Source organism: Nomascus leucogenys, chromosome 19, assembly GCF_006542625.1.
Source record: "Nomascus leucogenys isolate Asia chromosome 19, Asia_NLE_v1, whole genome shotgun sequence".
Taxonomy (NCBI): Eukaryota; Metazoa; Chordata; class Mammalia; order Primates; family Hylobatidae; genus Nomascus; species Nomascus leucogenys.
Genome location: NC_044399.1, coordinates 8,280,615 through 8,305,688, shown reverse-complemented (window position 1 = coordinate 8,305,688; position 25,074 = coordinate 8,280,615). Strand labels below are relative to the sequence as shown.

General features: G+C 36.4%; 1 protein-coding gene across 13 annotated transcripts in view; it reads left to right on the top strand.

The window, feature by feature from the left end:
* Positions 1-25,074, top strand: part of KIDINS220 (kinase D interacting substrate 220) — a 118,672-nt gene that overhangs the window by 70,726 nt on the left and 22,872 nt on the right. For 6 of the 13 annotated variants that reach the window (XM_030800747.1, XM_030800745.1, XM_030800746.1 and 3 more), the window contains exons 23-25: positions 17,130-17,308; positions 18,408-18,631; positions 20,727-20,840. In XM_030800747.1, the coding sequence (XP_030656607.1) occupies positions 17,130-17,308; positions 18,408-18,631; positions 20,727-20,840 (517 nt within the window). Of the gene's footprint in view, positions 1-17,129; positions 17,309-18,407; positions 18,632-20,726; positions 20,841-21,522; positions 21,580-25,074 lie in introns of all 13 variants that reach the window. The other 7 variants (XM_030800749.1, XM_030800748.1, XM_030800750.1 and 4 more) reach the window with 2 other exon arrangements.

Sequence of the window (25,074 nt, the reverse complement as noted above, 5' to 3'; positions counted from 1 at the left end):
TTTGATCAACATATTGAAAAGCCAGATATTAAAATATGTAAGAATAATCTAGATGACTATGTTTCTAGTTAACTGTAGTTGAGTTCTTTGATGCTATTGCTTGTCATTTGAATAAGAGAAAGTTTTATTTACAGCCGACAAAAAGCAGCAGTATGTAATTGATATTCATTTGTTGTATTAAAGAAATCTGATTTGGTAAAAACAATCAGAAAATAATATTTTTAACGCTAGTAGTAAAATTTATTTTTTTAATCCATAAAAAGCCTCATTTATTTTTATTGCAATTTGATGACACATCTGCTGGCTTTATTCAGGTGAAAAAGAAAATGTTGGTTCTTGGTGTTTGGTGAAATTGTGTTGTTAAATTATTTTCTAAATTGTTCAACTTTTAACAAATGACATTTGATACTAGCACTGGAAAGCAATTTCAGCGAATTAAATAGACCCCTCTGCAAACCACGGGAACATTAAGATGACACACTGTTCATTCAAGATGGTTTTAATTGGTACAATTATTGTAATTTTCTTGCAATTATGTGTTGAGCTGAAATCTTTTGTCTGGATCATTTGAGAGTTTTTTTTTTTAACATTTAGTAAGAAAGGGAGTAAAATAAAGACTAAAAATTTTCTGTCTAGTATTTATTGCAGCATTTTAGACAACCATTGAAATATTTTAGTCTAAAACTTTATTTCTGGCATTTAAAGCGGAATGATAGTGGTTTTTTAAAAAATGAATTTAAGTAGTTTTCATGAAGATAGTGCTTTAAATTTCTGTTTTGACACTGCACAGCCAATCTTTTACCCAGGATGATATGGTCAGAATGATTTTGCGATAGGATAACAACATTCTTTATTTTGGTACTTTATTTTGATGTTTAAAGAACAGTTGAATAAGTTCTAAGGGTGCTTCAGAATAGTAGCCATTTTCCATTTCATTGAAGTAGCAATTTGCTGTACAGACACTATGGACATCTAATTTATGACGTTAATAGACCTGTTATTTTTAAATTATTCAAGCAGTGTTATTTCTATACATTATTTAGGGCATTCTCATAATAAAACATCATATTTTATGATAACCCCTCCTGATATTCACCCAAAGCTTTCATAAGCTTCATTTTATCACATCTAGCCATCTCATACCTCTTGTAGCTCTCACTAACCTGCTTGCTCTCTCCATCATTTTCTGGTTGATGATCAGCTCTCCTTCCCTCTCTTCCCTGCCATCATTTGGCCTGGATTATTGCACAAGCTTGTTTCTTTTGCATGTGGACTTAAGTTATGAATGTGGATAGCATGAAAAATTTAACATTTGTTAGTTTAGAGGAAGTTGTTGCTTCATCTCCTTTGTAGTACAAAGTCCATCCTTTGTACTGATAATTTTTCTCTTTAGTTTTTGAGATACTAGCAATATTTATTCCAAAAACTGTTTAATACATGCTATTTTGGTGTTTTTCATATATAGCTTAGAATCTTCATTAAATTCCTTGTTTTTAATATATGACTTATCTGTAGGTATTGGTGTTGTCATCATTCAAAATTTATTAAATTACTGTCTTTTATATAATTATTGTTTCCATCTTTATTCTCAAAACACACTTGCTTTGACTGTGGAGTTTCAATATTTTATCCATATCTTTATCTTTTTAAAGAGAAAGCCTGATCTAGTTATTTGTAAAATTACAAGATAATTCCCCATATAGGAGAGAAAACTAAGCAGGTTTTTACTGAAATAAAGATTGTATCATCTATAATAGAAATCATATTTTATCTGGACAGAAATAAATGACATTTGTATATTTGCCAAGTTCAGTGTGAAAAGTGAGCCTGCAAACCTTGTATAGAGATACCCATAATCAGATGTAATGTTGACCATTCAATGTGCATTTCTGGCTTCGCATTATTTTTATCCATGTCTTTGTGAAAATTGGACAATTCAGATTTCTAAAGATAAAGGTGAAGGGCATAATTTTTTAGCTTATTTTGATGTATCTGTAAATCATGCCTACTTTCGTTGTTTGGAGAAAACAGTGAAATGCATTAAACTAGATGTGTTTGGCCTTTTTTTAGTTTACCTATTTGTGTATTTTGCTACTTATTTATTTTGTTGTTGTTACTAGATTTCTAGCAACATACAAAGATGTGAGAGAAATTAAGGGGAGAAAGCTTAAAATTCATTCATTTATTCATAAAACAGTTATTGGACACCTATTATGGACCAGGCACAGTTCCAGGAGCTTGGGTGTATCCATGAACAAAACCAGCAAAGATCCCTGCCCCGAGGAGCTCGCAGTCTGTCAGAGAGTGATGGGTAATAAACAACATATATAATACATAATTAGCATGTTAAAAGGCAGCAAGTGTGGTGGAAAGGATAAAAGGTAGAAGAGAGTTAAGGAGATGAAGAGTAGTGCAGGTTCTGCATTAAGTAAGGGGATCAGAATTGTCCTCATGGAGAAGGGAAGAGTTGAGGAAGGATTGAAGGAGGCAAGAGAGTTTTCCAGGCAGGTATCTGAGAAAGCATTTCCAGGCAGAGGGAACAGTTCCAGGGCAGAGAGCACCTGGAATCGATGTTGAAGGAACAGCAACAAGGGAGCTGATGTGGTGAGATGGGGTGCAGTGAAGCGAGTGAGTAGGAGGTGAGGTCGGGTCACCAGTGGGGTTCATGGACCCCTTTTGGAGGACCATGGTAAGGACTTTGGCTTTTACCCTGAGTAGGATGGGGATTCATTGCAGGGTCTTGAAAAATGTGTAGCCATTACCCTGATGCTTCAGGGCCTATTTGCTGTATCAGTGCAGCTTGGCCTGAGTTAGGGAATCCTGTTGATTTAAGGGAGCTTGTTTTGAGACTCTCACGGTGGGAAGGGAATAGGAATGAACCTGGGTGGAAAAATTAAGGTAAATGAAAAGTTCAGAAAGTAATTGGCTATCCCACAGTAAAGATGAAATGATAATAGAGTCAGGCATGGTGGAGTACACCTGTACTGCTGAGGCTGAGGTGGGAGGATCACTTGAGCCTGGGAGTTGGAGGCTGCAGCGTGCCATGACTGTGCCTATGAATAGCCACCACATTCCAGCCTGGGTGACTAGTGAAACCTTGTCTTTTAAAAATAATGAAAGTTGGGTTATAGAAATAGCACACTGTGGCATTTTCTATGTGAGCTAGGAAGTAAATAAGCTCACCTACAGTCCTGTTGCAGGGTATTGAAAGAAAATTAGTTATTCTAAACATCTGCAAGAATTTATAGGACTAATTTCCCTTTGTGTCTCCCGTCGCAATACTTTCTTATTTCTTAGGATCGTTTTATTCTTTATTTTTTAATGATGGGTTTATAGCCAACTTTTTGTATCATTTAAAAAATTGCCTTCCTTCCCTTTTCTTGCCATGTCTGGCTCTCTGATATACAAACCCCTGGTTGAGAGTGAGTGAAAGGTGATTTGTGTGGCACTGAAGACTGCTAGGTGTAGGAAAGATATCATGGGCAGGAGAGCAACTAATGAGTTGCTTTTAGAATAATAATGATATTGACTTATAGATAGTATAAAGTGCAAATGATGGTCTGTGCATATCAAATTGGGCTCTAAAGACAAAAGGGTATAATTGGTCAAAATCTATATTCAGGCACCAGGTTTCTGCTGGAGTTCGCAGTGTCCTCAGCCTGGCTCCGGCTCCTTCTCCCTCTTACTGTTTACTTTCCACGTGCTCTTCTCTTTGGCCCCTCCCACCTCCTTCTTCTGGTCTCATCTTAAATATTACTGCCTTAGGAAGCCTTTTGTTACCAAGCCCCCGCATCCTTCGAGGCTTTATTAAATGAGTCCTTTATGTACTAGTGTGTTCTTTCATAGCACTGGCCATAGTTACCTTCTTATAAGTATTTGCATTGCCATTTCTTTAATATTTGTCTCCTGAATGAGACTATAGACTTAATGAACTGTAACTTTCTTAAACATTGCTGCATTTTTTTGCTTCTAGACAAGTGATCGGTATTTAGGCAGTAGTGGGTATTTCTGAAAGAATAAAGAAATCTGATGATAACTTTTGGATTGAGGAAGGCATGGATTGGAGAAGTGGTAGATGAGAAGCCTCACTTTATCTTGAAGAGAATCCTGTCCGTCCAGATACTTCATTCTTTAGGCTTAAATATGGGTAAAATGTTTATTTTGTTATATACCCGTATATCCCTGGGCCAGACACATAGTAGCTTCTCAGTACACATTGACTGGATGATGACTGTATATTTCACCTAACACTTGGTGGTTTCTGCCTTATGTCAGGTGATGCTAAAATCACAGCAGTGTTTTTGAAGGCATTCCCTGTAACTCTGAGTTCAGCTGCATTTCTAAGGTTGCTTACATTCATAATCCATTTATGAATGCCATGGTCTGGTGGAGTTGCTTTGTGCTTTTTAAAATTTTTATTTCAATTGCTTTTGGAGTACAAGTGGTTTTTTGTTGCATGGATGAATTATTTAGTGGTGTAGTCTGAGATTTTAGCGCACCCATTATCCAAGTAGTGTGGATTGTACCTAATATGTAGTTTTTTTGTCCCTAGCTTTCCTCCCATCCTGTCCCTTCTGAGTCTCTAAAGTCTATTATTTTACTCTGTATGTTTTTGCTTACTCATAACTTGGCTCCCACTTATAAGTAAGAACATATGGTTGTTGGTTTTCCACTCTTGTGTTACTTCACTTAGAATAATGGCCTCAAGCTCCATCCACATTGCTGCAAAATGTTATTTTGTTCCTTTTAATGGCTGAGTAGTATTCCATGGTGTATATAAACCACATTTTCTTTATCCACTCCTTAGTCAGTGGGCACTTAGGTTGGTTCCACATCTTTGCAATCGTGAATTGTGCTGCTATAAACATACATGTGCAAGTGTCTTTTTCATATAATGACTTTTTTCCCTTTGGGTAGATACCCAGTAGTGGGCTTGCTGGATCAAATGGTGGATCTACATTTAGCTCTTTGAGGAAATCTCCATATTGTTTTCCATAGAGGTTGTACTAATTTACATTCTGGTGGAGTTGCTTTGGATTGGCTGCTTCTAGACAGGTTCTTCTCACTTCAGAGTCTTCTTACAGACTCAGTTTCTTCTTAGAGACTTGTTGTCAGAATTGTTTTTAAAAGGCCATGTACTTAGATGACTCCAGTTCTGTTGTGCTCAACATTTTAATTGTGATCATTTATTAAACAAATATTTATAGAATTTATTATATGCGGGGCACAGTCTAATAAAAGTAGTAGCTAATATATTATGTGAGCCCTCATTCTGTCCCATGCATTGGATTAAGCACTTTACCTAGATTATCACATTTAATGCAGGTTGCATATCCCTAATCTGAAAATCTGAAATCTGAAATGCCCCCAAATCTGAAACTGAGTGCCGACTCACTGGAGCATTTGGGATTTGGGATTTTTGGATTAGGGATGCTCAGCTGGTACTGCCGACACTCCCAAATCTGAAACACTTCTAGTCCCAAGCATTTCAGATAAGGAATACTCAACCTGTACTTCTAACCCTAAGAGGCAGAGAGCAGGAGTTACCTAAGACCTCACAGCTGTAACTGTGTGCTTCCCCAGGCCTGTTTCTGGGGGCCAGGAGCCTGTCCTCTGTAGCTGCCAACTAGGCAGTGGGTCTGAGATACCAGAAATATAGAACTAAATATTTTAATTTCCAGACAGATTTTAACTTTTCATTGATATATCTATGAGTATTTAGAATAACTTATAAGGTATCAGTGGGAGTGTTACAGCAGACAGAAATTTTTCTGCAGTGTTGAATTTATCTTTTCTATTGAAAAATGTGAACAACTTAGCAACATATAAAATCTCAAATAAATGCTTTATTTAGTTCTAATTGTGTCTAGTAACTGTGCTAGGTTTTGCGTGGAAAGCTTTAAAAAATCACTTCTGATATTTAGCACTTAAACATCTGGTACATCTGTTTGTTTAAGCCTTTATACCATTTTTATGTCTACTATGTGGCTATAATTTTTTTAGGTAACTTTTTCAATAGGTTTTTTTTTTCTTTTTTGTTTTTCTTTGAGATGGAGTCTCGCTCTGTCACCCAGGCTGGAGTGCAGTGGCGTGATCTCGGCTCACTGCAAGCACCGCCTCCCGGGTTCACGCCATTCTCCTGCCTCAGCCTCCTGAGTAACTGGGACTACAGGCGCCCGCCACCACGCCTGGCTAATTTTTTTTGTATTTTTAGTAGAGACGGGGTTTCACCGTGTTAGCCAGGATGGTCTCAATCTCCTGACCTCGTGATCTACCCACCTTAGCCTCCCAAAGTGCTGGGATTACAGGCGTGAGCCACCGTGACCAGCCAATAGGTTTTCTTTTACTTTTGATTTTGAAGGTATTTTCTCAGACTTTACTCTCATAATGCCATTTTCAGTGTTTAATGCAAACGTAGAATGAAGAAAAAATGTTAAGTGTTCCAAAGTCGTGTTTCTAACGTCAACGTGAAAAACTCAGGTATATTAACCCAGATCTTCATTATCCAAAACCCTTATTATACGAGTTATCTTAAAAGATTTAACATTGAAAAAGTATATACAACATTCCAAAGTTCTACAATGTTTGGAATTGTTGGAAACTAATACCAAAGACAATTTCTTGAAATATATGTTTTAATATGTAAGCAATACATGTTTAATATGTAAAAAAATTATTACTTGTGCAGGTTTACCGTTTATTTTATAATATAGTAAGAGCATTGTGTGTAGTCATGTTTTTCAAACAACTCTGATTATTAAAGAATTCAATTTACCAAAAAAATTACGTACGCCTTGACAGATCAAGTAGCCAACTTTTTCCAGAAGTTGATTTTTCCAGTAAAGGTTTGTGATTTCAGAATTTCAAATCAAAATATTTAAAGACTTTTTAAAATACAAGAATAAACAAAAGTGATTTGTAACAAAAATCCCAGCTAATTCAAATGCTAAGAAAATGTCGAGCTGCTGGTGTAAAACCATGCTGCAGAAGTGGCTCCTGTTAGCAATATTCAAAAAGTCCACAAGATGGGAGCATTTCACTACAAACATTATTAGCACGTTCGGCCAAAAATAAGATGTAATACATTTTGCTTTCCCCTTCCGTAGAAAAATAAGTGAGAGTTTAATTAAAGGTTGAATTTCCTTTTTTGTTGTTGTTTAAAAAAAAAATGGCTTCAGGACATTTTTTAGCACTGAGAATCACGATCATAGGCAAATGAATGGGTATCTATTCATATGACGTAGTTTTTAAGTGTTGTACTACTTTTGTCTCCTCAAATTAGTTTAAATTAACTTTTGGGAAAATAGTGACTATGAAAAAAGAGGAGCGTAAAGAAATCGATCTGCTTACAAATTTGCATTTAGATATAAAAATATTAAATCCTAAACATTGTAGAACTTCGATTCTATACTTTTTAAACATTAAATCTTTTAAGAGAACTTGTATAATAAAGATTTTGCTTTAATCTGCAACATATTCATAGATCTACTTTGAGTTCAGAGCCTCCTTTCTCTATGCCTGTCATTCAGTTTTATTACCGAACATTTGCATTCTATATATGATTAATGTAATACACTTCTAGATTTCTTAAAGGCGACAATTGCATGGACAATTCATGACTTGGTAGCAACTTATGATATTACTAGTGGTGCCTAAAACAGCTCTGAAAATTTGATCTCATGTACTTTTGTCGGAACATTTAAAAATATCAAGTATAAACTCTTGATGCCAAAAAGCAGGCTTTGCTTTTTAATGATAGACACTATTTTCACATGGAGTCAGTTATGAATTATTTTGCCTCTCTTACCACTTTACTAAAGTCTTCTCTCATTACCCTAGCCGAAAGTATTGCTTTGTCACCTGAATTACTAATATCTGATTACTTGCATGGTCATAACTGGGTAGATATCATGCAGTAATATACTGTTTTTTAGACTTGTACTCCCAGTGGAAGCCTTTTTCCAAATCTTATGCAAAAGTCCAATAAATAAAGCAGAATTAATATAAGTTTATTGATTCAAATTATAACATTTCCTAACAAATTCAGTTAGTGAGAAAAATATTAAAATTGGAGAATTGTGGATGACTGTTAAAATCCTAAATTGGTTTAAACATCTCTTTGTTTCTCTAATTAATTTTGGGACTGTAACATGAAGAAAATCCTAAATCATGAGTAGACACAAATGTTACCAGTGTTTAAACTTTCTCTGCGATGACAGGATGTTTTCATTTAATCTGATCTAGAAACTTGAAAGATTGATTGGGAATATTGTTTTATAGGTGAATCACCAGTAGTATCTTGGAGTTGTTCACATTTCTTATAATTATTTGAAGTGTTCTCTGCTTCTCTGACTAGGTGAAAGTCATGCCATGCAATTTTTAAATCATTTTTACAGTCTTTGCTCAGGCTTCTAGGCTGTAGTGTAGTGTACTGGTTTGCATAATTTTGTAAACAAAAAGTGCTGATCTGGATTCTGAAAAAATGATGAAGGAAATTAAATATGTGCATGAAGATGGAGGAGAAGCTTTATTTCAAAGTCTGCAAAAAACTGAAACTAAAAGAAAAACCCAGGATGATTTATGAGCACAGCTTATTTGTTGATCTTCTTCAGTGTGTTAAAATGTAATATGTAACAGCGTTCTTTTCTATTATAGTTATAAGGAGTTAAAAATGTGTAAGTCATTACCTGAGGGATTTTGAGCCATGTCTGTGGCTCCTGTTTGAACTGGTACAGTGAGCAGTCAGCAGCTTTTGAAGCAGTCAGGAGCAGGTACCCGCTCTGCTGCTATGTCTGTGGTGGTGGTGTATCCATTGCTTACCTCTCTGAGCCTCAGTTTCCTCATGTTAAAAATGGAAATAATAAATACCTCATGGGATGCAGAGAGAGAAGTTAGATAAACTAGGTAAAGCGCCTGCCTCAGAGAATGGCAGACAGTAGGTATTCAGCCAATTCGTTCTTTTTAAATTTCCTTCTCAATTCTTCATAACTTTTAAATATAGTTTCCCTGTTAGAGTTTATATAAGAAGAGGGATACAGAGCCCCTAAATGTACCTTCCTCAGAACATTCAACGTAGTAGACATGAATGAAGACAGTGCCTTACCAGTATTGTACTTGAACCTAGGCAGATACCCCTTTTGAGTTTTTATCTTTTACCCTCCCTGGTTGTTGATTGTTTTTTTCATCCATCTAGTTTTCAGAATTGCAGCCTTAAAGCCAAAGACAGTTTGTGTATATGATGACATTCTACTGAGTTTAAGGGTTTTTTTAATCCTTTAAATTACATGCATGCAAGTTTCCTTCCTTCATATAAAAACATGATCTTGGGCCCTGATGTTCTGGCCAAATAGATCATCTTGGAGATATACACCCTCAGTGGGAAATAATTTTTGTTTAATGTAGAGTTATCTCTTCTAGTAAGTGAAATAATAACTTTGTTTAGCTCTGCCAGTGGTTTCCATGGCAACTTACACAAGTGCTTTTATGGTTTGCACTATTTAACCCTAATCACACCATCCTTAAACACTAAGTCAAACACATTAGATACTTGCAAATGTCTTCTTTTAAACCAGAAATAAACAGACAAACACACTTGAAGAAGGCATGCCATGATGATCTGTTTGGCCTGCAGAGCATATAAGCGCTTCGTTGTTTCCTAGTGTAGTTACCCAATAAGATGCCTATAAAATGCAAACTTACTTTTGTAGACCTTGAAAAGTGAGTGTCAGTGAGAACACCTGGCACTGTTCGCATTGTTGTCTTGAGAATATTCTGTGACCACCACACGAGCACAGGTGCCTCTTTTCTTTTCTGGCAAGTACTTTTCTCCGTTGAGAGTTGTTGTGTACTTAATGCAGTCTTCTGCATGTGGACAGCTTCGGCTGTTAGTACTTTTATTACTTTGGCTGTGGCAGACAAAGTGTCTATTTTCTGACCCACTAAGCTAATGTTCTTTCCAACATGGTAGGAAAGGTGACTCATGGAATAGTTATGAAAATACTTTTACAAGAATATTAGGAATGATTAAAACCGATAGGATGCAGCAAAGGCAGTGCCCAGAGGGAAATTTATGGCTGTAAATGCCTACATTAAAAAAAGAGAAAGATATTAAATTAATACCCTAACCTAACACCTTGAGGAGCTAGAAAAAGAAGAGCAAATTAAACTCCAAGCTAGCAGAAGGAAGGAAATAATAAAGGTTAGAGTGGAGAGAAATAAAATAAAGAATAGAATAACAATAGAAAAAAGCAATGAAACCAGAAGTATTTTCCTTGAAAATATCAGCAAATTGACAGATCCAATGTGGAAGTCTAGGCTCAGAGGTAGATCTAGAGGCCAAGGTGAGCAGAGGTGCCTCGAGTTGGAGTTGCTGCTGAGGCCAGGACCTGTTCCTGAGGATTGGTGAGGGTGAATAGGGCTTAATCATGTAGATTTTTCTCAAGTATTTTTTCCAGTCTGTTTGGAACCAGGGAAGTGAGGATTTTAATTTGGGGATTACATAGACAGGAAAAACCACAATTTTATGCAGATTACAGGTTGGAAAAGTCATTACTAACATTCCTATCATCAGATTTAATGTTGAGATGGTAACTTATAAAAGCCATACAGGGCTGGGCGCAGTGGCTCACGCCTGTAATCCAGTACTTTAGCAGGCCGATGCAGGCAGATCACCTGAGGTCAGGAGTTCAAGACCAGCCTGGCCAGCATGGTGAAACCTCGTCTCTACTAAAAATATAAAAATTAGCCAGGCGTGGTGGCTGGTGCCTGCACTCCCAGCTACTTGGGAGGCTGAGGCAGGAGAATTGCTTGAACCCAGGAGGCAGAGGTTGCAGTGAGCTGAGATTGCACCACTTCACTCCAGCCTGGGCAGCAAGAGCGAAACTCCATCTTAAAAACAAACCCAACAAAGAAAACATACAGAATTCCAAGTCTGGGATTTAGGAGGACAGAGCCATACTGAAGATGTTATTATTCAAACACAGATGCTATGGAGCAGACAGTTGTGACCGAGACCGAACTGGCATTTCCAAGTCAGTGTTAGTTGCCATGTTGATTGAGAGCTGAGAAAAGCCATTTTAATGGCATTTGCAAATAAGCAGGACATGGAACAGGCCATGACTCCCTCAGAGATGTACATTCACTTGGGTTATCTGCCTCGAAGGACTGAAAATGGCAAATATTCAAAACTTCAGCAACCAGAGGCACTGGCCTTCATGAGACAACGGAATGGTTAGTTGAAACATTAAAGAGCAAACAACAGTACAGTCACTTCTGCTCCTCTGAAATGAAGATGGCCTCACATATCCCTTTGGAAACAGTCAAGTGTGCTTCTCATGACTAAAGGTTAAAGCTGTAAGACTGTTGGCATTTACTGAACTGACTGTGGCATTTGTAGTAAATATAAAAAATAGATACTTAGTTGAAAGGGTAATTCATCTTGATTGAGCCAATTGTGTTCTATGTTGTAGGACATGCTGCTTCCCTGCTTTCTTAATGTTAAGTACACATTCCATTTGTATGGGATTTTTATTCAAATAGTCCTATTAAAGTATGCACTTTTGTTGGGAAAAAACAAAACCTATTTTTTGAACTAATGGTTGTGTCTTATTTGTGTAAACACTAGTAAATATCTTAACTCTTTTTTTTTTCCTAAAATGAATTTGCAAAGATTGGACTAAATAGAATAGACTAGCAAATAGTGTGGGTAGCATAGCCTTCATTTTCTTAATTGACCACTTTGTATTAAGCTATTTTGTTTAAAAGCTTTTGGATATAGGCCTGACATTGAGATCATTATTTTAGTGGTTAACTTTACTGACTTATCTGCAGCTAACATCGTACTCAGTGGTGAAAGACTGAAATTATCCCTCCTAAGTTAAAAGAACAAGACAAGGATGCCTGCTGCTATGTACGAATGCTTGTGTCCTGCCAAAACTTTTATGTTGAAGCCCAAATGCCCAATATGATATTATTTAGAGTTGATGCCTTTGGTAATTAGGTTTAGATGAGGTCATGAGGGTGGAATCGTTGTATGGGATTAGTGCCCTCCTAAGAAGAAACCAGAGAGCTTCTCTCTGTCTCTCTGTAGTGTCCTTGATGTCAGGACCTAGGAACAAGATCATTTGCAAACCAAAAGAAGGCCCTTACCAGAACCTGACCACCTGGCACCTTGATCTCTGACTTCCAGCCTCCGGAACTTCAAGAAATAAATGTCTGCTGTTTAAGCCATCCAGCCTATGGTATTCTGTTATAGCAGCCTGAGCTAACCAAGATACCCACTTTCACCACTGCTATTCAGCATTGCACTAGAAGCTCTAGCCATTGCAATTGGACAAACAAAATAAATAAAAGAATCCAGATTGGATGATTCTTCTATATATAGAAAAATCCCAAAGAGCCCACAGAAAGCTGTTAGAGCTAATTAATTCAGCAAAGTTTGCAGGATACAGATCAACACACAAAAATCAGCTGTGTTTCTGTACACCTTCAGTGAACAATCTGAAAGGAAATTAAGAAGGCAGTTCATTTTACAGTAGCATCTAAAAGAATAAAATACCTCAGAATAACTTTGACCAAGAAAGTTAAAGACTTGTACACTGACAACTTAAAAAGATTGCCAAAAGAAATTAAAGAAGATCTAAATAAGTGGGAAGACATCCTGTGCTCATGGGTAGGAAGACTAAATATTAGGATGTCACTACTACCTGAAGTGATCTACAGATTCAATATTATACCTATCAAAATTCCAGTAGCCTTGTTTTGCAGAAACAGAAAACTGATCCTTAAGTTCATATGCAATTGCAAGATACCTCAAATAACCAAACAACCTTGAAAAAGAAGAACAAAGTTGGGGGACTGACACCTCTCAATTTCAAACATACTACAAAGCTACAGTAATCAAAACAATGTGTCACAGGCATGAGGATGGACATATAGAGCAATGGAATAGAATTGAGAATCTAGAAAAACCCATACATCTATGTCCAGTTGGGTTTTGGCAAGGATGCCAAGTCCATTTAATGGGGGAAAGAACAGACTTCAACAAATGGGGCTGGGACAACTAGATTTCCACATGCAAAAGAATGAAGTTGGACCCCTATCCCACACCATGTACAAAATTGACTCCAAATAGATCAACCTATGCTTTCCCAAGCACAAGGTTTTGTCAATATCAGAAAGGACAATTAAGGTGAAAATTATTCTATTTTAAAGGAGTAGAGTTTTTGAGGAAGAACACCTTTTGTGCATGTGTAGTTTATTCCTTCTATAAATATTTATTGGACAACAGTGTTGTGACAGTATTCTGTGCAGGCCACTGGAGATACAGTGGTGGAAAAAACTAAACTTGTTCCCAATTTTAATGGAATTTCCAGTCTAGATTGGGAGATAAACATTAAGAAAGTAATTCCACTAGTGCAGAATTATGATACATGTTATGCAAGAAAGTGTATATACTCTGGGGGCTTGTAATGAAGGAACATAAGTTGGTCTCCAGGATGCTCTCTGAGGAGGGGGAAATTGCACCGAGCACAAAGGATGGGTAGGAATTAACAGGGTGAAGATGGAAGTGTGTAGCCAGCTCCTGAGGTATCCAGGGTTTTTGCCTTTTCACAGATGGCAGTGGGTGTATAAATGGACTCCATTTTTTCTTTGTTTCTGACTTTTTGGCAGCAATGCCAAGTGGCTGTTTTCTGTCTGTGTGTTCTGTCTTGTCTCCCAGAATCTCCAAAGTGTTCTGTGCATGGATGGTATTTAATAAATGAACATTCACTGGTAGAAAGTATTTGAGAGTCTATTAGAAGTTAAATTTGTTTCAAGGCAATACAATTCTAAGGCATTTAAGAGTTTTCTCTGTTTAAATTTTTAAAGAAAATGTGTCTTATTTTTTAACATCCTACTAAATAATGACATTATTAAGCAGCTACTTTTAGATAAAATGTGATAAATAATACTTTCTTCATAAATTCTGCCCTAAGAATCTGTTTATATTTTGATTTAAAATAGAAGTCTTTTATGTAATTTAAAACCTCATTTTGAATGGAAGTGATAGGAATAGTTTATGCAATTTCTGCCAAGGAATTAATATGGACTTTGTATAAACCACTGTCATTGATAATCAAAATGCTTTTAACTTACATTGATGTTGGCATTAACAAGTATTGCTAGATTGGTAGCATAGAAGGAAATTGCATTTAGACTTACTAGGAGCTCATTGATGCCTGAGGTTTTATAATGCTTTCTTTGGGCCATTTAACTGCTGGCAACTTTAATTCACATGATTCATAATACTGGAAATTTAAATTCACTCTTAATTGAAAAGTGAAGTTACTTAAATTCTTTAAATTCTAACCTTTGGAAAAATATCTGAAAAATAAAGGCACATATGATTTTGATGGCCCACTGCCAAAAGATTATCATTTACATAAATATCTCTTTCAGCAGAAGAGTTTAATGTATTGAGCGCAGAAGGTTAGAATAGAGACTTCAATCTGGAAGCCAGCAGTAGCCTGTTGGCTTGTGAACAGCAGCATTGTTCATCATACTGAGAACACTGTTGCATTCAGGCAGAAGCAGAGCTGGCATTAAAATGCAGTTAATTTGTTTCATGTGACTTGTCAGCTGTGTGTTTTTATCCAAATCTTTCTAGCTTCTCTTTTTAGTATTTTGTGTTCAACTCCTGAAATAGATGAACTACCTATTTAACTGTTTAAGCTCTGATTTTATTGCCACTTGCAACCATTCTCCAGGTTTTCCATTTCATTTTAAATATATTTAATAGTCAGTTTGAACACGATTTTAATGTATTAAAAGTAACCCCATCTCAGAGGGCTTTTCTGTCTTGTGCATGTGTCTGTGTCTGTAAAAGGGACTTTCTGAAATTAATTAAGATAAAATTGCTACCCTTATTTTCTCCCCAGCACCCTATTCTCTTCTTGTTTGCTAATTGTGTTCTCTGGGTTTTTCCCTTAGATGACTTTCAATATTTGGCTACTAGCCAAGTATTGGGTCTGAGCAGTAAAGTGCTAGTCCCAAAGAAATGATATAGCTGTTACTAGCATTAGAATAAGGTTCCCATTTCACTTTTTGAAGGGCGTGAAAATCTTACTGCTCCTCTGCAACTGTGCTCACTTAGTGTAATCTAACAGTTAATATTCTTGTTTAATTGGAAAGATATATCCAGTGATTCTTAAACAACTTTTTGAGGTGTAATTGACGTACAATAAACTGCCATATTTAAATTGACCAATCTCACGAGTTTGATAAATGTATATACCCACAAAGTCATTACCACAATCAAGAGAGTAAATGTTTCCATCAGTTCCAAAATTTTCAACCTCTTCCTTTGATACCCTCCCTTGTCTCCCTCCTGCCTCACATTCCTAACTTCACAGCAAACCTTGGTCTGATTGATACTTTAGATTGGTTTGCATTTTCTAGTTTTATACAAATGAAAACATACTGCTGTACACTCTTTATTGGCTGGATTAATTTATTGAGAGATTCATGCATGTTCTTTGTATCGGTAGTTCATTTTTTTTTTTTTTTGCTGAGTAGTATTCCATTGTGTGGATATACCACCATTTATTTATCCTTCCATCTGTTAGTGGACATTTGATTTGTTTCTAGTTTTCTCATCTACCTCTTGTCTTTTAACTTCTCTTTCTTTTTCTTCTCTTTATCCCTCGGTGATACGTTCTTGCTTACTGCCTTAGATCAGGAATTGTCAACATTTGACCATTTTTGACCTACAAAAACTACAGTTTCATACAGTAGTGTTTAATAAGTGTTTTTAAATGAATATTACTTACTTTTACATTCAAGAGTCTCTGCATGATACAGAATTGTTTACATATTGCTTCAACTCAGTTATACAAAATATTCTGCATAATAAAAGACTAAGTGACATATTAGGAGGTATTATGTCCGATTGGTTAAAGTATGTTTTTTCCTGTCTGTTTTTCTGTCTTATGTATATACATATATAGTAAGCATATATTGCGTTTACAATAGGAAACAAAACCCTTTTTAAAAAAGGAAAAACATATGCTTTTTTTAAATTTGTGTAATTTATTTATAAGTTCTTCATTTCTTGTTTTCTTTGCAAAGGAAAAACTGTGGTATTCTATTTAAAACATGGGTTTCAGAACCAGTCAGATTCGCTTTCCTAGTTGTGTGACTTTGGGCCATCTGTTTAATCTGTCTGAGGCCACTGTCCTCATCTGTAAAGCAATAACTCAATGAATCTTCATTGAGGGGTGACCCTTAGGTGACCCTGAGCATATGACACACCTGTGCATGTGCGGCTTTCCTTCTGTTTCCCCACCCAAGTCCTGCCATGGCCAAAGGCAGTAGAATTCTGGCCGTACTCATTGTTACCTTTTTTTGTAACCATACTAACTTTTCTGAGTTTCTTTCTCTTTTATTAAAAAAAATTTTTTTTAGACTGGATGAGGTGGCTCATGCGTGTAATCCCAATAGGGAGGCCAAGGTGAATGGAATGCTTGAGCCCAGGTGTTCAAGAGCCTCCTGGGCAACATGGCGAAATCTTGTCTGTATAGAAAAATACAAAAATTAGCCAGGCATGGTGGCGTGAGCCTGTAGTCTTAGCTACCCCGGAGGCTGAGGTGGGAGGATAACTTGAGCCGGGAAGCAGAGGTTGCATTGAGCCAAGATTACACCACTGCACTCCAGCCTGGGTGGCAGAACATGATTCTGTCTCAAAAATAAAAAAAAAAAAACAACAACTAAAAATTAAAAATAGATTTTTTGGCCAGGCATGGTGGCTCACACCTGTAATCCCAGCACTTTGGGAGACCGAGGTGGGTGGATCACCTTAGATCAAGAGTTCGAGACCAGCCTGGCCAACACGGTGAAACCCCGTCTCTACTAGTAATACAAAAATTAGCTGGGCATGGTAGTGCACACCTGTAACCCCAGCCACTAGGAAGGCTGAGGCAGGAGAATCGCTTGAACCTGGAGGCAGAGGTTGCAGTGAGCCGATGTGTAATTAGACCAAATCCATCAGACCAAGATGTGTAATTGTTGTATAAGTAACTTCAGGTGACATGCAGAATTTACCTTTCTAATTGTGACATTAATAACCTTTTTCATTGATTTCTTATTTGAAGAATATCAAAGAATATTCCAACAACTAAGGATGTGGAGCCACTTCTTGAAATTGATGGAGATATAAGAAATTTTGAAGTGTTTTTATCTTCAAGGACCCCAGTTCTTGTGGCTCGAGATGTAAAAGTCTTTTTGCCATGCACTGTAAACCTAGATCCCAAACTACGGGAAATTATTGCAGGTGGGTATTAGTAGTAAATTTAATTTTTCATCTGAAGTTCTAAGAATTTTTCATGTTTCTAACTTATTTGTATACATTTCTCCTGCTCTATGAAAAACCAAGAGGAATTGAACTAAGCACTACACAGGAAAATTAATGAAATTAAAGATCAGGAGTCTTGGCATCCTTTTGAGAATGTTAAGAAAATCCTGTTAGTATTTGTGGAACTCACTTTATTATGATCCCTATCCCCACCCCTCCTGCCCCCGCCCAAGTCCTTCCTTTGGAACTTTGGAATTGGATTTCTTTTAACATACAGTCATGACTTCATGATATCCATCCATTGTAATTTGCTTGTCACCAGTCTTCAGTTCTTAACAGGGATCTCTATCCAGGGAAGTAAGAAAATCTTTATATTACTTTTCAGATATTAACTTAAATCTGGGTACTAGAGTTTCAGGGTAGTGACATTAAGGCTTATGGAATAAATGAAGTTCTGGAGGTACCACTCTATGCACATGCACACACGTAAAACCTTCATTGAAACAGTCTTTCGTATGACATGGCTCTGCTGACCTGCCTTTGAGTTTTCCAGGAACTGTGAAGAGATTGCCTTAAACTACTTCTGTGTTCTATTTCCTAGGTACCTGTTACAAGGCTGATGTCAAAGGGTATTACATGGCTGTGGAATTTGTTGTTGTTCAGAGGTGGATGAGTCTCATAATTTGCAAACCCACAGTGTTTGCTAACATTATATGTGTTAATACCCAACAAATATGAGTTATTAATACTTGATAACATGAATAAAAATAATTGTTAGAATATCTTAAATCCTTTAAGAGTTAGAGAAGAGTCAATAGTTCCAATAACTGAAGAGAAGAATCCAGATATTGGTGACTTAAATGGTGAAAAAGCTTTTATGCAAAGTAGCTGGGCATTTCTCACTAAAAGGCCTGTGAGTTTTCAAGATTTTCTGTCTTCTTTTTTAATCTAGTTGGAATCCCTGGCAAGCGTGAGAAAGTCATGTTTCTGCCTAGTAACTAAAGAAGAATGTGATCATTGGACTAATTCCTAATGTCCTGTTTTCTCTTGCCTTCTGGGGTCTGATTGAATCTTTCAGATGTTCGTGCTGCCAGAGAGCAGATCAGTATCGGAGGACTGGCGTACCCCCCGCTCCCTCTACATGAGGGTCCTCCTAGGGCGCCATCAGGGTACAGCCAGCCCCCATCTGTGTGCTCTTCCACGTCCTTCAATGGGCCCTTCGCAGGTGGAGTGGTGTCACCACAGCCTCACAGCAGCTATTACAGCGGCATGACAGGCCCTCAGCATCCCTTCTACAACAGGGTAAGGAAGTTGGAGGCAGCTTTATTTTTAAGAATTTGTTCCAGGGAAACCTCAGTTTTCTGCTTGTGGATTCTGTTATGGTTTTAAAACTGTACTTTAGCTTTAGCATAGGAAAAATGGAAAGTTTGAATGTAAAATATAGGAGTTTTTGGAAATCAAAATAATTTAGAATTTTAATGTGTTCTAGGTCTCAAGAGAGTCTGAATATTAGATTTTTTTTCCTTTTATTTAGTTTCTTGATAAGTAAATGGACTCCACAGGGTCAGCAGTGACTGTCCTATGCTTCAAAGGAATCTGTTTCTTTCTTTGTTTATAAACAAATGTTCTATTTGTTATATCTTGTATAATAGTTTATATTGGCATTTAAAACAATGATAAACTTAAATTCCTACAGTAGTTTAGTAAACCTATACTTAATATGCTTTTGTCTTTTAAATGTGAGATAATAATGGGAAAGTACTGCTATGGAACTCAGATGTTTTTCCAAATAATAGCACTGTAGCCCATTTTTAGAGTCTTATGTCAAGTTATCGTCAGTCATCTACAATTTTTTAGTTAATATAAATAGGATAATTTCCTAGATGAAAAGATGAAATGCAACTAATTATCAGTGGTATTCAGGCCCTGTCAAGTTTAGTAGGCCCAAGCTATATTCTCACTCTAATGACCTCAAACACTAATATTTCCTGTAGGAAAATGGAGCATGAACCTGGGGTTACACTTTCTGGAACTGTTCTCTTAAGGTGCATTGCAATTTCTTATTTTTGCTGTCTCCCTCTTTAGTCTAATTCGAGAAAACATAGGACCTAGTTAGTCATAGAAGCCTAGTGCCTAAACTGCCTGTGTAAATACGTTTCATATGAGCTGGGAAGGAAGAGAATTTAGAATAAATGTGACAAAGAAAGGATTCTAGAATTTAAACTTTCAGTTTTTGAAAAATGTTGGCCATATAAGTAATTAGGTACTATTTAAAGAGGCTCGAGAAATGTTACTCCGTTTTTCTATTTGGACAAGGAGACAAAGGTGGAATAATAGCATTTTATCATGTATTCCATCTTTTAAAATTTAACTGTGTGGTAGGCAGTGTGAAATGCAGGTTTTTATTTACCAGTCTTAAAATCTGCTGTGTAAGTTTACATAAAATAGCTCCGTTGATACCAACTGAAAATTTGAAACTGAGAAGCTTATTTTAAAAAATGAAAGATTACCTTACCATCTAGCCTGAAATACCATGTTCACTAATTTCATGAATAACAATAATGTAATCATGCTTTAATAGTATTTTATCATTTTTAAAAACATTTACAGTTTTCTCTTGTTTTTAAATCTAGCTACTTTTCGCTGTAGTTATTTGAGATTTTTTAGTGTTAAAAGCAGAATAATTCTAAGCTGGCAGGAGTAAAAAGGGTGGGGAAGGTTTCACCTCAGTGTAACAAAACCTCATGAACTGCAGTCTTTATGTTTAGCCTGTGTAATTTGATATCTTCTGTTTATATGAAGCTGGTTACAAATGTATGCCATTGTTATAAATCTCACATAAACAGTGGATTCCCCACCTGTTTTTAAAAAAATATGCTTGCTTATTTAGGGTATAAACTCTAGGGTGTAAACTAGAGGTGAACTCCAGGAACTTGTAATAACATTATTCTTGGAATTTGTGCCAGGGTGTTTTCATATATTCCAGACTTTTTGGTCTTATTTAGGCTAATCTTTTTTATTGGTGAGGAATAGTATTAAGATTCCAGTCTGCTTCTTTTAAAAAGATTATGAGTTAATATTGGTTAAACTGCTTAGAACCTGACAGATGGTAAGCTTGTAAACATATTAAATATAGAGAGAAACTCGTGTCAAACTATAAAGTGCAAAACTTTAGTTGCTCATTTTTCCAAAAAAAGCTTATATGAAATGACCAATATAAAAATGTAAGTAATATGTCTTAAGTTTGAGTTTAGTATCTTATGGAATTTTTTTTCTTTTGTTTTGTCATTTGCATTAAAGTTTTGGAGTTGTATGTTATTGGTTTCATTTGAAAAATCTCATTACACTTTCATTTCTGTAATTGTTTACCCCTTTTTTGTTACGTGTTTTTCCATAGCCATTCTTTGCCCCATACCTTTACACGCCAAGGTATTACCCTGGCGGCTCCCAACATCTCATCTCACGTCCATCAGTAAAAACGAGTTTGCCCAGAGATCAGAACAATGGCCTAGTAAGTATATAAAAGGGTAACGAAAATATTAATTTAATAATAAACATAGATAGCATTTGAGGTTTGGTTATTTCCTTTACATAGTAAAAGAGTGATTTTATATATAGTTTTAAGAAACATAACCTATTACTAACATAAAATGTATTTATTTTCATTTCTGGTAAATATCTATGGAAGGAAAATGACTAGCAGTCTCAGCAAAGAAATGTTGACTTGTTTATAGCCAGAAATTTCTGGCTTGTAACATAGTGTTTGCTACCAAAACTTTTAAAACTAAGCCGTTACATTGGGTAATTTCTAATATCTTCTTAAAGAACATGTGTATACAGTACCTTTATAGTATGTAAATATTAGCACCATGATATTAAAAATAGAGGATATATTGAAGGAAGAACATTTCAATCGAATGGCAGGAATTAAATAAGATAAGGGAAATTCTTCCAATGAACTACTGAATCTAATAAAAGACATTTGTGCCCAAAATATTAGAGGTTCCTGATGATAAAAGTAATAGTTTAAAAAAAGAAACTCTCTATTAATATGTTTCTATAAATCAGGAGGCAAAAACATAAACTGTTGAGTTTCAGTGTTGTGTATTATTTTACCATCATGTTCATTTGTCTTCACAGTTTGGCTCCCCCCTTCCCCTTTTCACCCACACTCTCCTGTTTTGTGTTGTTAGGAAGTTATCAAGGAGGATGCTGCTGAGGGGCTTTCTTCACCCACAGACTCCTCGAGGGTAATGGAGTAGTTCTGTGGTGTGGATCGCTGGCATCTCATTGCTTCTGCCTCAGTAATGACTGTCTTAATTGTGATGATAGCAGCTCACTAACTCTGCATTTGTGGTGTGATGAGCAGCTAGTGTAGAGTAGCTGAATGCTAATAATTATGGTTCATGAATTAATTAAAAAGCGGATGTTTAACTTCACCCATTGTTTCCTCCTGCTTTTCCCCTTTTTCAATACATGGGATGGGGTTTTTTTTGATTCTCCAATAAGGAAGGGCTTTTTCTGTCACCCGTCAGGGGTGTTCAGTTAGTAGTATTTGCTCCTTAGTGTGAGCTCTAGCTTTGCCTTTGACTATTTTTGTTAAGCCTATGGTTGCTATTACACATGTGGAATATTTTAGAAAAGTATCCAGTATCACCCTTGAGACTACAAAAAGACACATGAGCTAGATGGTCTAGACTAAAAATGCATCTTTAGTAACTCAATCTAGGTGTCTACATTTAGTTAAGTCTTAGTCTGAGTTTTAGTGCAGTACTATAATACTTTTCTTTGCCTATATATTTGTTAAAATAAATTTTCCAGATAGAAGATTGTTCAGCATGTAAAAGAAATTAATTTTTTTTTTGCCAACACCTTAAGGTAGGTTTCTTTTTAAAAAAAAAAAACAACAAAAAAACGACAAACAAACAAAAAAACCTTGTAGAGGGAATCACTTCATAAATTACTATGTAAGTGGCCAGGCGCAGTGGTTCACACCTGTAATCCCAGCACTTTGGGAGGCCAAGGTGGGCGGATCACTTGAAGTCAGGAGTTCGAGACCAGCTTGGCCAACATGGTGAAACCCTGTCTCTACTAAAAAAAATACGAAAATTAGCCAGGCGTGGTGGTAGACACCTGTAATCCCAGCTACTTGGGAGGCCGAGGCAGGAGAATCGCTTGAGCCTGGGAGGTGGAGGTTGCAGTGAGCCGAGATCGCACCGCTGCGCTCCAGCCTCGGCGGCAAGAGCGAGACTTGGTCTCAAAAAAAAAAAATTACTGTATAAGACTTCATACTTAATAAGAAATAAGTTTGTGATGAGCTTTAAAATCTTCATTTAGAGCCTAGGTGACAGAGCAAGACTCCGTCTCAAAAACACAAAAGAACACAGTTTGTATTTTAACTTTGGTTGTTTTATTTACAGACTATGTTACACCCATGTAATATGGTCAATTTAGCCTATAGCTGTGTTGAAATGTGGCATAGCAGTTAGAGTTAACATGGTGAAATATTGCATACTAAGTTTATCTGTAATTTTTAACTTAAAACTTGCATTTTGGCAGGCAATAGGTTGTTTTTCTTTTGACGGAGTTTCGCTCTTTCGCTCAGGCTGGAATGCAGTGGCGCCATCTCAGCTCACTGCAACCTCAGCCTTCCGGTTTCAAGCGATTCTCCTGCCTCAGCCTCCTGAGTAGCTGGGATTACAGGCGCCCACCACCATGCCTGGCTAATTTTTGTATTTTTGTAGTAGCAACGGGGTTTCATCATGTTGGCCAGGCTGGTCTCGAACTCCTGACCTTGTGATCTGCCCATCTTGGCCTCCCAAAGTGTTGGGATTACAGGTGTGAGCCATCGTGCCTGGCCAGCAATAGTTTTTTAACTTTAATTTCCTCTGAGTTAATGTAAATAGGAGAGAAAAAGAGAACTGTTGTGGTGCTTTCATTGAGAGGTTGATGATTATTTTAAAGTCATTAACATTTCAGCTGAAGTATTTAAGTGACTTCAGTTATCCACAGTAAACCACAATAATTCTCTTTAGTGCTTATGGAATGTTTAATCCATGGGTCATCATCACTATATGCAAGAATGACCTTTAGTTTAGTCAGAGAGCCTTTAACATACAGATTATTGCATGCAATTCAATTCTCCAAGCTAAAATTCCTGAGCAAAATTTTGAAGAAAATCAGATACTGTGAAAAAGTTAATGGCCTTAATGACACAGACACGCTGACATAGTAGCTATTCCCATGCTCAAGAATGTAGACAAATACATGTCATTAAAAGGTGTCTGTAGTTTCTTTTAGGGACCAGTAAAGGAGCATTAGGCAAATTTTGAAATGAGTTTTTGGAGAAGGGGAAATCGTGTGATTCTTGAGATGTGTTTAGAAGCTCAGCAAAGGTGCTCTGCATATATTAGTGACTGTCTAGTGGAATAACCATATCATTTGCTTTTATTTTACTATGAAAAGATCATTTTATGATTAGCATAACAAATAATAGATGCTTACTAAGCTTCCTTTGCTTTTAAGAAATTAACAACGACAATAGAATGTGAAATTTGTTTTGTCGAAGCCTAGAAAAAGTAAGTAGTCACTTAGTTCAATGCCAAATTGAAAGCTGTGGTGGAAGGTAAAGAATCAGAACATGGGAACATTGCCAGAACTTTGTAGTTGGACCAACAGAGAGTACCTAGCAGAAAAGTATGTAGCCCATCGAGCTCCGTAGCAAAAAACTGTGTTTCTGGACAACGGGATTTCCCATTGGTCCCATCTCTGCTCAGTCAGCTGTCTCTATACAAAGCCTGTAGAAGAGTCAAGAACTACACAGACGTTTTTGGACAAATTGTCATATCACAAGGTAATGTGTTAAAAAAGCCAGGCCATTAAGGGGTTAACCAGCTATGGTGTTTTCAAAATAGAGATGATCCCATATATAGAGATATATTTTTTCTTTTTTTTTTTTGCCATGAGGAACATCTGAATCACCTTTATAAATTAGATCCTTATAAAAATCATTGAGTTTTCTCACATTAAGGAACACTGTAGTGCTTATAGCTTGTGATGTCCAGGGAGGGACTTGTGAGATAAATTATAGATATATCCCAGTGTTTCACAGAAGTGAGGATTTATAAAATTAATAATACATAATAATATAAATAATATATATTACAAAATAATTATATTAATATATAACATATTTATATTATAAAATATAAATATATTAATATAGTAATATAAAATATGTTAATATAAAATATATTAATATATTAATAATATAAATCGTCACTTATGTGAAACACTTGGATATATCTATAAGCCTCCATGCTAGCTTTTTAAAAATAATTGTATAATAGAGAAAAAATATATGCCAAATCTTGTAAAACCAGGTTAAAAAATTAGTACTATATGCAAGACATGCTTCCCAGAATATTAGGGCTAGAAAGGAACAGTGTTTTTCAAACTTCCAAAGCATAGAAGCTTTTAGAAACGAACTGTTAATCAAAACTCCAGTTTGTAAAACCAATAAAAGCAGAATCCTGGCACCCACATTACACTTGTCTTTCCTCTTGAGGGTCCCCCCAGGAGTGCTAGTCTCCACATGGCACAGATAGAACGTGTGAGACTTACTTGAGGGACACAGGAAGGGGTGCCAGATTTGGAATGCAGGAGACTATGGCACTCACCACCATGCTGGTGGCTCTGCCCCGTTCGTCCTGAACACGACTTAGTCGGGTATTTGGTCTTTTGAG